Source organism: Musca domestica, unplaced genomic scaffold (assembly GCF_030504385.1).
Source record: "Musca domestica strain aabys unplaced genomic scaffold, Musca_domestica.polishedcontigs.V.1.1 8, whole genome shotgun sequence".
Classification (NCBI taxonomy): Eukaryota; Metazoa; Arthropoda; class Insecta; order Diptera; family Muscidae; genus Musca; species Musca domestica.
The window spans coordinates 21,109,851-21,125,468 of NW_026712409.1; the positions used below are offsets into that span (position 1 = coordinate 21,109,851).

Consider the following 15,618-nt stretch of genomic DNA (forward strand, 5'->3'; position numbering starts at 1 on the left):
TTGATTGCAGGGTGTGATATGCGGTTGCATTCACGATTACAAATGTCGTTGTAAAGTGCATATAAGATACAATGGAAAAAGGAAGAAGTTATTGGATAACATACATGCTAAATGGAATTTTGTATGATAACAACATGTTCTGTTGTCCGATAACAATATTCTCTATTGACAAGGTTTTCTTTAGAAAAGTTGCTCGATAACAGCATTTTCTATGGAAAACTTGCTAGATAACAACTATTTCCATAGAAAAGTTGTTCGATAACAACTATTTCCATAGAAAAGTTGTTCGATAACAACTATTTCCATAGAAAAGTTGTTCGATAACAACTATTTCCATAGAAAAGTTGTTCGATAACCACTATTTCTATAGAAAAGTTATTCGATAACAACAATTTCTATAGAAAAGTTGTTCGATGCCACAATTTCTATAGAAAAGTTGTTCGATAACAACTATTTCCATAGAAAAGTTGTTTGATAACAATTATTTCCATAGAAAAGTTGATTGATAAAAACTATTTCTATAGAAAAGTTGTTCGATAACAATTATATCAATAGAAAAGTTGTTCGATAACAAGAATTTCTATAGAAAAGTTGTTCGATAACAAGTATTTCTATAGAAAAGTTGTTCGATAACAAGTATTTCTATAGAAAAGTTGTTCGATAACAAGTATTTCTATAGAAAAGTTGTTCGATAACAAGTAGTTCTATAGAAAAGTTGTTCAATAACAAGTATTTCTATAGAAAAGTTGTTCGATAACAAGTATTTCTATAGAAAAGTTGTTCGATAACAAGTATTTCTATAGAAAAGTTGTTCGATAACAAGCATTTCTAGAGAAAAGTTTTTCGATAACAAGTATTTCTATAGAAAAGTTGTTCGATAACAACTATTTCTATAGAAAAGTTGTTCGATAACAACTATTTCTATAGAAAAGTTGTTCGATAACAACTATTTCTATAGAAAAGTTGTTCGATAACAACTATTTCTATAGAAAAGTTGTTCGATAACAACTATTTCTATAGAAAAGTTGTTCGATAACAACTATTTCTATAGAAAAGTTGATCGATAACAACTATTTCTATAGAAAAGTTGTTCGATAACAACTATTTCTATAGAAAAGTTGTTCGATAACAACTATTTCTATAGAAAAGTTGTTCGATAACAACTATTTCTATAGAAAAGTTGTTCGATAACAACTATTTCTATAGAAAAGTTGTTCGATAACAACTATTTCTATAGAAAAGTTGTTCGATAACAACTATTTCTATAGAAAAGTTGTTCGATAACAACTATTTCTATAGAAAAGTTGTTCGATAACAGCTATTTCTATAGAAAAGTTGTTCGATAACAACTATTTCTATAGAAAAGTTGTTCGATAACAACTATTTCCATAGAAAAATTGTTCGATAACAACTATTTCCATAGAAAAGTTGTTCGATAACAACTATTTCCATAGAAAAGTTGTTCGATAACAACTATTTCCATAGAAAAGTTGTTCGATAACAACTATTTCCATAGAAAAGTTGTTCGATAACAACTATTTCCATAGAAAAGTTGTTCGATAACAACTATTTCCATAGAAAAGTTGTTCCATAACAACTATTTCTGTAGAAAAGTTGTTCGATAACAACTATTTCTGTAGAAAAGTTGTTCGATAACAACTATTTCCATAGAAAAGTTGTTCGATAACAACTATTTATATGGAAAAGTTGTTCGATAACAACTATTTCTATAGAAAAGTTGTTCGATAACAACTATTTCTATAGAAAAGTTGTTCGATAACAACTATTTCTAGAGAAAAGTTGTTCGATAACAACTATTTCTAGAGAAAAGTTGTTCGATAACAACTATTTCTATAGAAAAGTTGTTCGATAGCAACTATTTCCATAGAAAAGTTGTTCGATAACAACTATTTCCATAGAAAAGTTGTTCGATAACAACTATTTCCATAGAAAAGTTGTTCGATAACAACTATTTATATAGAAAAGTTCTTCGATAACAACTATTTCTATAGAAACAACTATTTCTATAGAAACAATTTTTTCTATAGAAAAGTTGTTCGATAACAACTATTTTTATAGAAAACTTTTATCGATAGCAACCTTTCCAATGGAAAACGGCTTCTTTAAGATTTACCGATAACAATACTTTCTAAAATATATAATCCTGTATTATCTTGTCCTATAATTCAGAAGCAATTAATTTTAAAATATATAATTTTATTAAAATTCGATTATATAAATGCATTCATTTATAAATATTGGATCAAAAAAATACAAAGGCAAAAAGAGGAAAATATGCAATTTTAAGATATAAATTTTTATAAATGCTTTTTTCATTCATCCATTTCCGAGCACCATGGGTATCACACAAAAATATCACCATCTCACAAATGTACCTTATCAATGTTGAGGCTGCGTAACATAAAGGTGAATATATCGGCATTTTCCTCAATGATTTTCGAAGTTGGTTTACCACTACCATGACCTGCATTGCTATAGACACGCAACAGAATGGGATTTTTTTGATATTCCGAATTGCGTACGGCCTCGTGTAGGGCGGCAATAAATTTCAACGAATGCAATGGACTAACACGATCATCATGATCGGCAGTGAGCACCAAAGTTGAGGGATATTCCTCACTCGGCGACTTGGGTGTGTGGACATTGTGTAGCGGTGAATACTTGATGAGGTTCTCGAAATGTTCCTTCTCATCGAGATTGCCAAAATCCGAACACCATGCATAGCCAATGGTGAATTTGTGAAAACGCAGCATATCCATGACTCCCACTTCAGCTATGGCGGCTCCAAAGAGATCTGGACGCTGATTAATGCAGGCTCCAATCAACAACCCACCATTGGAAGCACCTTGAATTACCAAACGATCCTTGGTGGTGTAGTTGTTGGCAATTAAAAATTCAGCAGCGGCTTGAAAGTCATTGAAAACATTTTGTTTGTTCAACAAACGTCCGGCATTGTGCCATTTTTCACCATACTCCCCACCACCGCGAATATTCGGATAGGCAATGACGCCATCGAAAGTGTCCAGAAACATGACATCCTTAACACTAAACGAGGGATAGATACTGCAATTGAAACCTCCATAGCCGTACAGAAAACATGGTCGTGGTGTTTTCTTTTCCGAGTTGGAGTTTTTGTAGACCACAAACATGGGAATCTTGGTGGCATCCTTGCTTTCATAGAACACCTGTTCCACCTTATAATTGGAGGGCGAATATCCTTCCAAATTGATTTTTATTTCCCGCAACACCTTGGCAGTGAAATTATTCCACTTAAAGTCGTAGTGATAAATGATTCCCGGTGTTAGGAATGATGAAAATTGATAGAACAATTCCGAGGATTTTCGTTTTCCCGTCAAACCCACAATGCTGCCCATGTCCAATTGGAATTTATGTAACAATTCACCCGACTGCAGGGAATGCAATTGCAAGACACTCTTCACATCATGCAGATAGTGAATGATCAGCTTATCTTCGTTTACACAGCGTACAGCATCCAAAACATCGGTGGCATGTTCCGGTATCAGGGTCTGCCAATTCTCCTCCCGGGGATTTTCAAAATCAATCATGATGATACGATAGTTGGAGGCATTTTTATTGGTGCGGAAGTACATTTTGGAACCATTATTCGTAATGTACTCATAATCACATTCGAATTTTTCAATAATTTTCTTAATCGGCAATTTTGAGGTTATATCTGCTTCGGGTTCCAAATTGGCATAGTAGATTAAATTGTCACGACATTCCTTGGAAATTAACATAACAAGGTATTTACCACAATCCGAGACCACAGTTTGAAATTGCCAGGTAGGCTCCTCGGGAAACTCGGCTATAAGAACATCTTTTTCCTGAGGCTGGCCCAAATAGTGATAGTAGAGTTTTTGATTTTCATTCATTTGCGTCTCGGATCCGTCTGTTACACCCTCCTGATGGGGATAGCAGCAATAGAAAAATCCCCTATTGTCTTTGGTCCAAGAAATCTCTGAGAATTTCACTTTTTCCAATACATCTTCCAAATCTTTACCCGTCTCTACATTGCGTATGTGTATCTTAAACCAATCCGAACCATTGGCACTCAAACCATAGGCCATATATTGGCCATCTTCGGAAAATGATTTCTCCACCAAGGCAATGGTGCCATCTTCGGATAAGGCATTGGGATCGAAAAATAATCTTGGCTCTGCATCCAGGGCGTCCTGCTGATACATCACATCTTGATTTTGGAGGCCAGTGTTCTTTTCAAAATAATAATATTTGCCATGTTTAACGGGACAATAATAGGTTTCATAGTTCCAGAGTTTGGTAAATTTCTCATTGATTTTCTTCCATGCCTCACAGCCTTCCAAGAACGGTTGACTGATTTTATTCTGTTGGTCGACATATTTTTGAGTTTCCTCCGCATCGGGATCTTCCAGCCAACGATAGACATCGTTGACCTCGACACCATGATGGGTTTCCACCACACTTTCATCTCTTCGGGCCACAGGGTATTGGAGGGGGGAAATTTTGTTATCACAACCCAGCAATGTGGAGGCGTCGTATACAGTCATGGTACTAGGTCCTGTGGGATTGGATAAAAAGTATGGTAGAAACAATTTTTAGGCTGTTATTATCTTGATTGTTCAATATTTACCTTTAAATATCCTTTGAATTTTTGGCGAGATCTGTGGAAGAGAGCAATAGATGAAGTTGAAATTAGAAGCATATATTAAATAGTAATATATCCCCAGCAAAAATACCCATTACAAATGTGGTTACCAACCCATTATTTAAACAAAGGCATATCGCACAAAATAAAAATTATTTTCGAACCACTAACATTCAATAAATAAGTACATCTAAAAAAGTACGAAAAAGTTCATTTTTTAGACTTTTGGAGAACAAAAAATAACTACTTACTTCGAGCGACATGCCTTACCAAAGTAATGGGTACTTTTACTGGTTTGATTACAATTTCTAAAATAAGTATAACACGCACTGCCAATATTTTCAGGTTCATAAATGGTAGACTTGTTTCTTTTTCAATTCAGGGTCTTTAGTCCATAAACACATGGAGAAAGTAAACCAAAAAGAAAAGTGTGTTTATTTTGGAATGAGGGAAATTAAATGTGGTAAATGTCTCTTTTTCGGGCCTTGGTCTCCAAAAAACACGATTTTGTTTCCGACAAACTTTACGCGTGAGAATTCGTACTTAAAATCAATAAATCAGTTTTTAAGCACTTCTTTGAACCTCAAATAGGATATGACCAAAACATGCTACCAAATGACCCAATTAGATCTATACAAGCATTTATAAAATAGCCCCATTGGAATCTCCGTGAAAATTTTTAAATGGAGTGATATTTTTTTCGAATTTCGGCCCACTTATCGATTTGACAACCGACCAAAATTTATATTTTGTGCAGATTGTCAAAGTAGAGCGATATTGTTCATTTGGGCATGGAACAGGATGCTGACTAATCCTTGTATGAACTCGATATTATGGCTATAATAGCATTATTCAATTCGGGTTTATTTAGTTTAATACAAATAATTTTCGATATTCATTGCTTTCAAATAGATATCCGACCAGAATTATTTTTGGTCACAGCTAATTCATGTCTAAATTTCAAAAAAGTCATATCTTAATAAAACCTTGAAACATACTGCAGATTAAGAGCAACGAATATAGGGACATTTTTCATTTGCATACTCCTGACATCTATTTAAATCATGACGGGCCCCATGACGAAGTTGTACACGATAGGTAGTATATTGTCGAATACGAATTATGTAGTGATTTTTTGCGCGGTAAAAGGTAAGTGAGTCGATCTAGCTATGTATATCCGTCCATCCGTGTTAATTTGTAATCAAGCTACAGGTCGGAATTATGGCCCGATCCCCACGAAATTAAAAATTGAGGTGATCATTGGATTATATTTAGCTGTAAAATGGACCACGGATTTTGTGATGTTTTTTTCTGAAACCAAAGACGAGGAAAACAAAAAAAAAAACACTTGGATTCATAATATATTTTTTTAAATATATATTTTATCACACCAAAAAAATACAAATTTCTCAGAAATGACATATTTCGATCACAAGAATTTATTTTGAAATTATCTTTCGCTTTCGAATTTCTTATTATCATATGTTTACAGCAATGTAAACAAGTTAAAAAGCAGTAAGTTCGGCCGGGCCCAACTTTGAATACCCTCCGCCATTTGGAACGAATTTGGAAATTTTCAAAAAATAAAATCCTTAAAAAATTCTGTTAAAATTTTAAAAAATACCGAATATAGCCGTTATATTGGGGTCTATACGACATGGACCTACATAGGCATTGTTTGCCATTAGCCATTGCCATATTCAAATTCGAAACTTGAAATAAACGGTGAATAATATAGCTAAAATCATCAAAATGTCGTATATAGGGAGGTACCTTTATATCGGAGCTGTGCGAAGACCTGGACGAGCATAGACAATTTTCTGTCATAGGCTATAGCATCCATTACTAACGTCGAATACGATATCTTAAACAATTTCGGCGAGTATTGTACCTAAACTCGTCAAAATACCGAATATAGGGAGGTACTGATATATGGGGCCCATACGAAGACCTGGGTCTGCATAGGCAATTTTCTGTCATAGACTGTAGTATCCATTACGAATCTCAAATACCAAATTTTAAACAATTCCGGTGAATAAAGTCGCTAAAATCATCAAAATACCGAATATAGGGAGGTACCGTTATATGGGGGCTATATGAAAACGTGGCCCTACATGGCCCATTTACGAACTTTACCTGCCTACTGGAAAAATAAACACGTGTGCAACATTTTAGCCTTCTATCTCAATTCCTTCGAAAGATAGCGTGATTACAACAAACAGGCGGACAGACGGACGGACATGGCTAAATCGACTTAGAATTTTACGCTGATCAAGAATATATATACTTTGTTGGGTCTGACATGAGTATTTCGAGGAGTTACAAACGGAATGACAAAGTTAATATACCCTCCATAGTATGGTGGAGGGTATAAAAAAGTAGTTGATAAAAAAAAATTACGATTGAATGCGGTGATCCACAAAAATTTACAGAACTGGATAACGAATGCGGTGATTTGGTCACAGGTCGGAACGACTTATCCTTCTTTTACCATCCAATTTTGCACCACATTTTCCCTACCAATTGATTTTGCTGCAAATATTTGGGATTGAATTTTATAACCGGTGTCTATTTGAAGAAATGGAAGTTATTGAAGACCATAGCATGGTTAGGCACTAATAACCAAAGGTTAAATGCAGTGCCAAAAACCAGAACGATCCGAATTATATTCAGAAAAACAAGCAATGAAAAGCAGCTAAGTTCGGCCGGTCGGTACTTTTGAACACCCTCCGCTACATGGAAGGAATTTGCAAAATATAAAAAAATATGACAAATAAAATTAAAAATGTCAATATTTCATTTATATTGAATCAGTATAACCAATTTCAAAATTTGGTATTTATTATAAGTTTGATTGGGCCAGAATTTATGTAACACCTCGAAATATTGGTTTCCCATATAGGAAAGTATATATGGATCTTCCTAGCTCGCCGAGCTGAGTCGATCTAGCTATGTATGTCCGTCCGTCCATCTGTCCGTCTGTCCATGTTAATTTGTAATCACTCTACAGGTCGCAATTATAGTCCGATCTTCACGAAATTTAGAATGGAGGTGGGGTTAAGGTCAGAATAGAACCCTATTTCTTTTGAAGATAATCGCATAATATTTAGTGGTTAAAATGGACCAAATATTGAAAAAATGTCGAATTTTGCAGTAGCTATACTGGTCGCAATTATAGACCAATCGACGCGGAATTTCGCATGTAGCTGGAGTTTAGGGCGGGGAAGAAGCCTACCAATTTTGATGGTCATCGGATAATATTTAGCGGGTAAAATAGACCATATCTTTTTTGTTGAAAAAATTCAACATTTTTCATTAAACCGCGAATATTTTAAATCCCGGCGAAATCACAAAGCCATGAAAAGGTTACTTCTGATCTTTACATTGATGTTAACATCCAACAAATCGGATATATAGCAAAATATGTGCGATATATATGTCTATCAAAGAGGATATGCTTGAAAGATCTCTTATATGTCGAGAACAGCTGAACTGATTTCGACAGTTCTCATTAATTCAGAATGGCCTCGTGGCAGGAAAGAAAAAACGTCTAAAAAAATCGCATAAAAATATCTCTCTAAAGATGAAAATATTAATTTTGTAAAATTTTCTCATATTTTTTCAATTTTGTCATATTTTTGGCATATTTTCATTTTGAATGAAACATTTGGTAATATTTCTACAGCAAACAAAACTAAGTAGTTAGGATATCAGGATATCATATACAGATCGCATTCATGGCCCGATCCTTACGAAATTTTGCATGGGGATAAGATGAGGGTCAGAATAGAAGCCTACTCTTTTTGGAGATGATCGTCATATATTTAGGGGTTGAAATGTCAGCAGGTCGTAATTATCGCCCGATCCTCACGCACATTTGAATGGGGGTTACCGGACATTGCAAAAGCCAAGCAGTTTTGGATGGCCATCCAAATATATTCAATGCGTAAGGGAGTTTGCCAACTTTTCTAGACAAAATACGAAAATGTCCATTCCAGTGACTTTTTGGAGAATTCACAAATACAGGAAAGACGCAGTTTAAGTTGCTATTATTCGAAAATTAGAGAACGAAACCTGATGGTTTTCTTTTATTATTTGTCACAATATCTTGTGGAATTCTTTCGAGTATCTCGTCTATATAAACTGTATCATTTATTATAGTGTTGTAGGGTATTCAACGGTCGCCCCGCTCGACTGTAGCCTTTGCTTACTTGTTTAAGGCCACAATTGCTTTAGTAGTGCGGTAAAAATAGAATATTCCTATTTATTTCACAATCATGAAATTCAGAATGAAGAGAACATTTACTTTCAAATAAATTTCATAATTCCCAAGATGAGTTATGAAGATCACGGTAAGTGTTTTCGGTAGCAGCTGGCATACACAGTTTACCTTCATGGGAGAAAATTCTGAGCACCCAATTTAAGGTAAGATAGGCCTCTTTCGATATCGAAACGATGTATGCAATTCAATATCAGTAAAATCGAATTTACAATTTATATCCACAACAACTAAAGCATCTACAGAATTTGAGTTTTGAGGATCGTGAAGATGGCAATAGGGCATACGTTCAGATGTGATTTGTCTCAAAACAAAATATATCCCTATAAGAATCCCTATCATGAAATAATCCATGAGGGCAACAATTTTAAATACATTCAACTTTTAAATCATTTTCTTTCCACACCAACACTGCACCATCTCCAGAACTTGGTGAATGATTGATTACCAATTTATTCTTGATATGAGGAAATTCGAAGCTATTTGGTACCTTAATGCATCAATAGACCATGCGTAGGCATGGTATGTGAGAGGTTTCAAAAAGGAATTTTTATTATTTCAGTATCAAATCAATTCATCAATTTCCACACCTTGATATTTTCAGGATTATGGCGTTAGAAGTCCTCACATTGGTCTAATAATTTGACAGTTCACAGCTAACTCCACGAGAATTGGATCGTATCTATAAAAAAGTTCAGATAAATGTTACTTAGTCACAAAATCGTATACATAAAGTGCATTGACACAACTAGAGTCAATAGACCTCCTAGACCCCACACTTTGAGTTGTTATTCAAAATACTATAATGTTCATATATACAATTTTGCCGGTGTACAGATTCCCACAATGACGAAGGATCTGTAATTTGGGTTCTAAATTACGCCGTAATTTAGAGCCTTGAAAATGGTTGTTGGCGGTAAATGCAACAACTAATACACAGCAAAAATGACACCACGAGTATACGAAATATACTTACGTGATGTTCACTCAAATAGCACAGTCACTTTATTTAAAATAAAAGAAATATTGTCCGTCGTTCTTGTAAAGCTAAAATATAACCCACTAATTACTTCCTTTGGCTATGAAACAAACTAAAACTTTCAATCCACGGCATCGACAAACAAATCGAAATAATAATAAAAATTCAAATATTCAAATATCTTTTTTAATTTATTAATTTTTTTATTAATTAAAAAGATATTTAGAATGGGAGGAGAAATACAATATAATGAGAAGAAGAAGTTGAAGCAAAATTTACAAGCTTTTCTTTACGATAATAATTTGAATTTGTTTTGATTTATTTCAATATTTTCTGCCCAAAAATAGTAACGACACAAACACAATGACAAGTTGTTTCATTACAAATTGACCTTATCAATGTTGAGACTTCGCAGCATAAAGGTCAACACATCCGTTGCCTCTTCAATGCGTTTCGATGTGGGTTTACCGGCACCATGACCTGCCTTGCTATAGACACGCAGCAAAATGGGATTTTTCTGGTATTCCGAATTGCGTACGGCCTCTTGCAGGGCGGCAATGAATTTCAACGAATGCAATGGACTAACACGATCATCATGATCGGCAGTGAGCACCAAAGTTGAGGGATATTCTTCACTCGGCGACTTGGGTGTATGGACATTGTGTAGCGGAGAATACTTGATGAGGTTCTCGAAATGTTCCTTTTCATCGGGATTGCCATAGTCGGAACACCAAGCATGGCCAATGGTGAATTTGTGGAAACGCAGCATATCCATAACACCCACCTGGGCCACGGCGGCTCCAAAGAGATCAGGACGTTGGTTGATACAGGCACCTACGAGCAACCCACCATTGGAACCACCCTGTATTACCAAACGATCCTTGGTGGTATAGTTGTTGGCCACTAAATATTCAGCCGCCGCTTGGAAGTCATTGAAAACATTTTGTTTGTTCAACAAACGTCCGGCATTGTGCCATTTTTCACCATACTCTCCGCCACCACGTAAATTGGGATAGGCAATGACACCATCAAAGGTGTCGATGAACATCAGACCCGTGATACCAAACGAGGGCTGCATGCTAATGTTGAAACCACCATAGCCATACAAAAAGCAGGGGCGTGGTGTTCTCTTTTCCGCCTTCGTATTTTTGTACACAATAAACATGGGGATCTTGGTGGAGTCCTTGCTTTCATAGAACACCTGTTCCACTTTGTAGTTGGAGGGTGAGAAACCTTCCAAGTTTAGCTTGATTTCCCTCAAAACTTTGGGTGTAAAATTATTCCACTTGAAGTTATAATGATAAATGGTTCCCGGTGTCAGGAAAGAAGAAAAGTTGTAGAACAGCTCGGATTCTTTCTTCTTTCCCGATAAGGCCACAATGGTACCAATGTCCAAATCAAATTTATGTATCAACTCCCCGGTTTGCAGGGAATTAACCTGCAGTGCACTCTTCACATCCTGAATATAGCCCAAGACCAATTTGTCCTCATTGACACAATGGACCCAATCCAAAACATCGGTGGCATGTTCGGGGATGAGAGTTTGCCAATTTTCCTGGGCAGGGTTTTCAAAATCAATCATGATGACACGGTAGTTGGAGGCATCTTTATTCGTGCGGAAGTACACTTTGGAGCCGGTATTGGTGATGTAATCATAATCGGATTCGAATTTGGTAACAATTTTCTTGACTTGCAATTTGCCGGTTATTTCTGCACCGGGCTCCAAGTCGGCATAGTAGACAATATTGTCACGGCAATCCTTGACAATTGCCAGTATCAGATATTTGCCACAATCGGAGACCACAGATTGTATGCGCCATGTGGGCTCTTCGGGAAACTCGGCAATGAGAACATCCTTCTCTTGAGGTTGGCCCACATAATGGTAATACAATTTTTGATTTTCATTTGATTTGGTTTCTGAACCATCGGTTTTACCCTCCTGATTGGGATAGCGACCATAGAAGAAGCCCTTGTTGTCCTTGGTCCATGAAATTTCAGAAAATTTCACTTTTTCCAATACCTCTTCCTGATCCTTACCCGTCTCCACATCGCGAATATAAATCTTGATCCAATCCGAGCCGCTGGCACTCAAACCGTAGGCCATATATTTGCCATCCTCGGAAAAGGATTTTTGGGCCAGGGCAATGGTGCCATCACTGGACAAGGCATTGGGATCGAAAAACAAACGTGGCTCCCCATCCAACGAGTCCTGCTGGTACATAACACTCTGATTCTGCAGACCGGAATTCTTATAGAAATAATAATACTTTCCATGTTTCATGGGACAACCATACTTTTCATAGTTCCACAGTTTGGTTAGTTTCTCATTGATTTTCTTCCACGACTCACAACCTTCCAAGAAGGGTTGACTGATTTTATTCTGTTCCTCGACATATTTTTGTGTCTCCTCCGCATCGGGATCCTCAAGCCAACGATAGACATCTTTGACCTCAACACCGTGGTGGGTTTCTACGACGCTTTCATCTTTGCGTGCCACCGGATACTTGAGGGGGGAAATATTAGTTTCAGAACCTATCAAATTGGCAGTGGTATCGGCAGTCATTGTGGTGGCGTTGATGCTAGCTTTAAGACTTACTGAAATATGCCGTCTAAGTAGTGTTGATACGTTCTGGGCAACTCGTAGTCCGGTTAATTGCATTCAAGAAGTTTCCTAAATTGGGGATTTGAAAGATTTTTGAAAATTTTCTTTTCCTGAAGAAGTGTCCCTCGGGAAATCTGTTGGAAAAAGAAAAAAAAAGAAAAAATAGGAAAACATTTTTTACTAAAGACTATCAAAGCCATAATCGTGGAATTTTTAAGGATTTTTTTTTTCAAGGAGCATCAAACCACAATGGGTGAATTTTTAAGAATATTTATTGGGAAGACTATCAGATTACGAATCATGGATTTTAAGAGCATTTTTTAGGATCTGATAAAATTATCCCGAATTTTTAACGAATAGTTTTCAAGGATCGAGACTTTTCTTGAATATTATTTCAAGGACCGTCAATAATCGTGGATTTTTAGTGAATTTTTTAAAATACCATCAAGGACTAATCTTAGCATAATATTTATGGACCATCTGACCGAAAATTGTAGATTTTTAAATATTATTTTTCAAGAACCAACAGAACAATAATTGTAAGATTTAAAAGAAAAAAAAAAAGCATTCAAGAACCCAACGAAAGAAGAAAGAAGGAGCACTAGACCAAAATCGTGTATTTTCAAGAATTTTTTGAACTGGATTTTTTCTGAATATTTTTCACGGACCGTGTATTTTTTTCCGAATAATTTTTTCACTGACCATCGGATCTAAAATCGTGGATTTTTTCAGAATATTTTTTCACTAGCCATCGGATCTAAAATCGTGAATTTTTTCAGAATATTTTTTCACTGGCCATCGGATCTAAAATCGTGGATTTTTTAAGAATATTTTTTCACTGACCATCGGATCTAAAATCGTGGATTTTTTCATAATATTTTTATGGACCATCGGATCTAAAATCGTGGATTTTTTCAGAATATTTTTTTACGGACCGTGAATTTTTTACGAATATTTTTTCACTGACCATCGGGATTTTTTCAGAATATTTTTTCACTGACCATCGGATCTAAAATCGTGGATTTTTTAAGAATATTTTTCCACGGACCATCGGATCTAAAATCGTGTTTTTTTTCAGAATATTTTTTACGGACCATCGGATCTAAAATCGTGGATTTTTTCAAAATATTTTTCACGGAACACCGGAGCTATACTTTTTCATGGTCCATCAGATCTAAAGTCGTGGATTTTTTCAGAATATTTTTTCACCGAACATCGGGTCTAAAATCGTGGGTTTTTTAAGAATATTTTTTCACGAGCCATCGGATCTAAAATGGTGGAATTGTTTTTAGAATATTTTTTCACGGACCATCGGATTTAAGATCGTAGATTTTTTTAAAATATTTTTTCACGGACCATCGGAATATATTTTGGATTTTTTAAGAACATTTTGAGTCGATCTAGCGATGTCCGTCCGTCTGTCTGGCTGGCTGGTGCTCACGATTACTCTCGAAGGGATTATCCGATTTCGTCCAAACTTGGTATATCGTAATATTATTATCAACCTTAGATCGAGATCGGATATGGGCAAAAAGTCGAAATTAAAAAAAAAAATCAGCACAGGAAGAGAAAGGATAATCGAATTTAGCTCCAACTTTGCAAATTCTAATATCACCATCAGTGCTAGGTGAGATGCGAAAATGGACCCATCGGTCCACTCGATCAAGTACATCTCCCGCAAAAGGTAAATAATTTGAATATTTATAAATATTATAACATGCGATGAAAGATTCCAATTGTCATCAAAGTACGCACATCGCAATATTTTTATTAACCCAAGGTTTGGTGTGAAGATGAAATATATCGGTGCACTCCATTTGATACCTCCCCCACAAAGGGTCAACATTGAATAATTATGAAGCACATACAAGGCGAAATAAACATCCGATTCCATTCAGACTTTGCACATCCCAATATTTCCGTTAATACTAGATATGCTATAAAGATGGTAGAGATCGTACTATTCCTTCTGGTACCTCCCACACAAAGGGTCAAAGTTCTGAATAACCAAAACTATCATAAAATCTGAAATAAGCATGCGGTTCTCTTCAGATTTCACACATCCCATTATTTTTACTAACAGGATCTGCGGAGAAGATGGGATATATAGGTCCAGTGCCTGTGGTACAAAGGGTCAAAATTTTGAATATCCATGAAACTCATAAAACGCGAAATTAACATCCGATTCCAGTCATTCTTTTAATAAAAAAAAATTACATTTGATTTTTTCCAAATACTTTACATATTTTCAAACATCTGTGCTAAGTAATATTTCAAAATTTTCAAAAAGAAACATCTATTCAAAATTTTCTTTTGAACTGCATTTCCAAACACTTGGCATTCTCAGTCTGCGGATAATTGATTACAAATAAAATGATTTGTGAAATATTGAAAACATTTCGACTTTTCATAATTCAATTTGGGAAAACCAAATTGGAAAAGTGATGCCGCCAATGAACCGCATTACTGTTTACGTTTAATGTAATTAGGGGCAAGAGTATCAACACACACACACACACATGCATCTATACAAAAATCAATAAACATGGATTTTCAATCATATTTTTGGCACTTCTTTCTTTTTTGATAATGTCCGATACACTGTTAAGCGAACAAACACACACACACATACACTTTGTATAAAAATAGCAAAGCACAAAATTATGAAAATATTTCACACATCTAGTGGGGTGGTGGTGGGCTTCTCCTTTTTATACCCTACACCACAAGGTGGTCAGGGTATTATGTCTTTGTGCATTTGTTTGTAACAGGCAAAAGGAAACGAGATAGACCCATAGTTCCTTTTGATGATCTGCATAGAATCACATTCTGAGTCGATTTATGCATGTCCGTCCGTCCGTCTGTCCGTCCGTCCGTCCGTCTGTCCGTCCGTCCGTCCGTCTGTCCATGTATTTTTGTAAACAAAGTACAGGTCGCATTTATTGCCCGATCCAGATGAAATTTTGCACAGATCATTTGTTTGGCCCAAGGACGAACCCTATTGAAATTGGAGATAATCGGTCAAAATTTAGATATAGCTCCCATATATATATTCGTCCTATTTGCCTTTTATTGTGCACCAAACGTGTAAT

General features: G+C 35.6%; 2 protein-coding genes across 3 annotated transcripts in view; both read right to left on the reverse strand.

The window, feature by feature from the left end:
- Positions 1-2,200: 2,200 nt before the first annotated feature.
- The window catches only part of LOC101897036 (prolyl endopeptidase-like), a 36,962-nt gene continuing 23,544 nt past the window's right edge, over positions 2,201-15,618 (reverse strand). Inside the window, exons 2-3 of the mRNA XM_059131102.1 lie at positions 4,652-4,682; positions 2,201-4,579 (exon numbers count right to left, since the gene is read on the reverse strand). Coding sequence (XP_058987085.1) covers positions 2,385-4,568 — 2,184 coding nt within the window. The 5' untranslated portion in view covers positions 4,569-4,579; positions 4,652-4,682 and the 3' untranslated portion in view covers positions 2,201-2,384. The remainder of the gene's footprint in view (positions 4,580-4,651; positions 4,683-15,618) is intronic.
- Positions 10,095-15,618, reverse strand: part of LOC101896866 (prolyl endopeptidase) — a 29,097-nt gene continuing 23,573 nt past the window's right edge. Inside the window, exons 1-2 of one of the 2 annotated variants that reach the window (XM_059131101.1) lie at positions 15,159-15,217; positions 10,095-12,660 (exon numbers count right to left, since the gene is read on the reverse strand). In XM_059131101.1, the coding sequence (XP_058987084.1) occupies positions 10,304-12,583 (2,280 nt within the window). In that variant the 5' untranslated portion in view covers positions 12,584-12,660; positions 15,159-15,217 and the 3' untranslated portion in view covers positions 10,095-10,303. Of the gene's footprint in view, positions 12,661-15,158; positions 15,218-15,618 lie in introns of those variants that run through there. The other variant, XM_005177691.3, reaches the window with a different exon arrangement.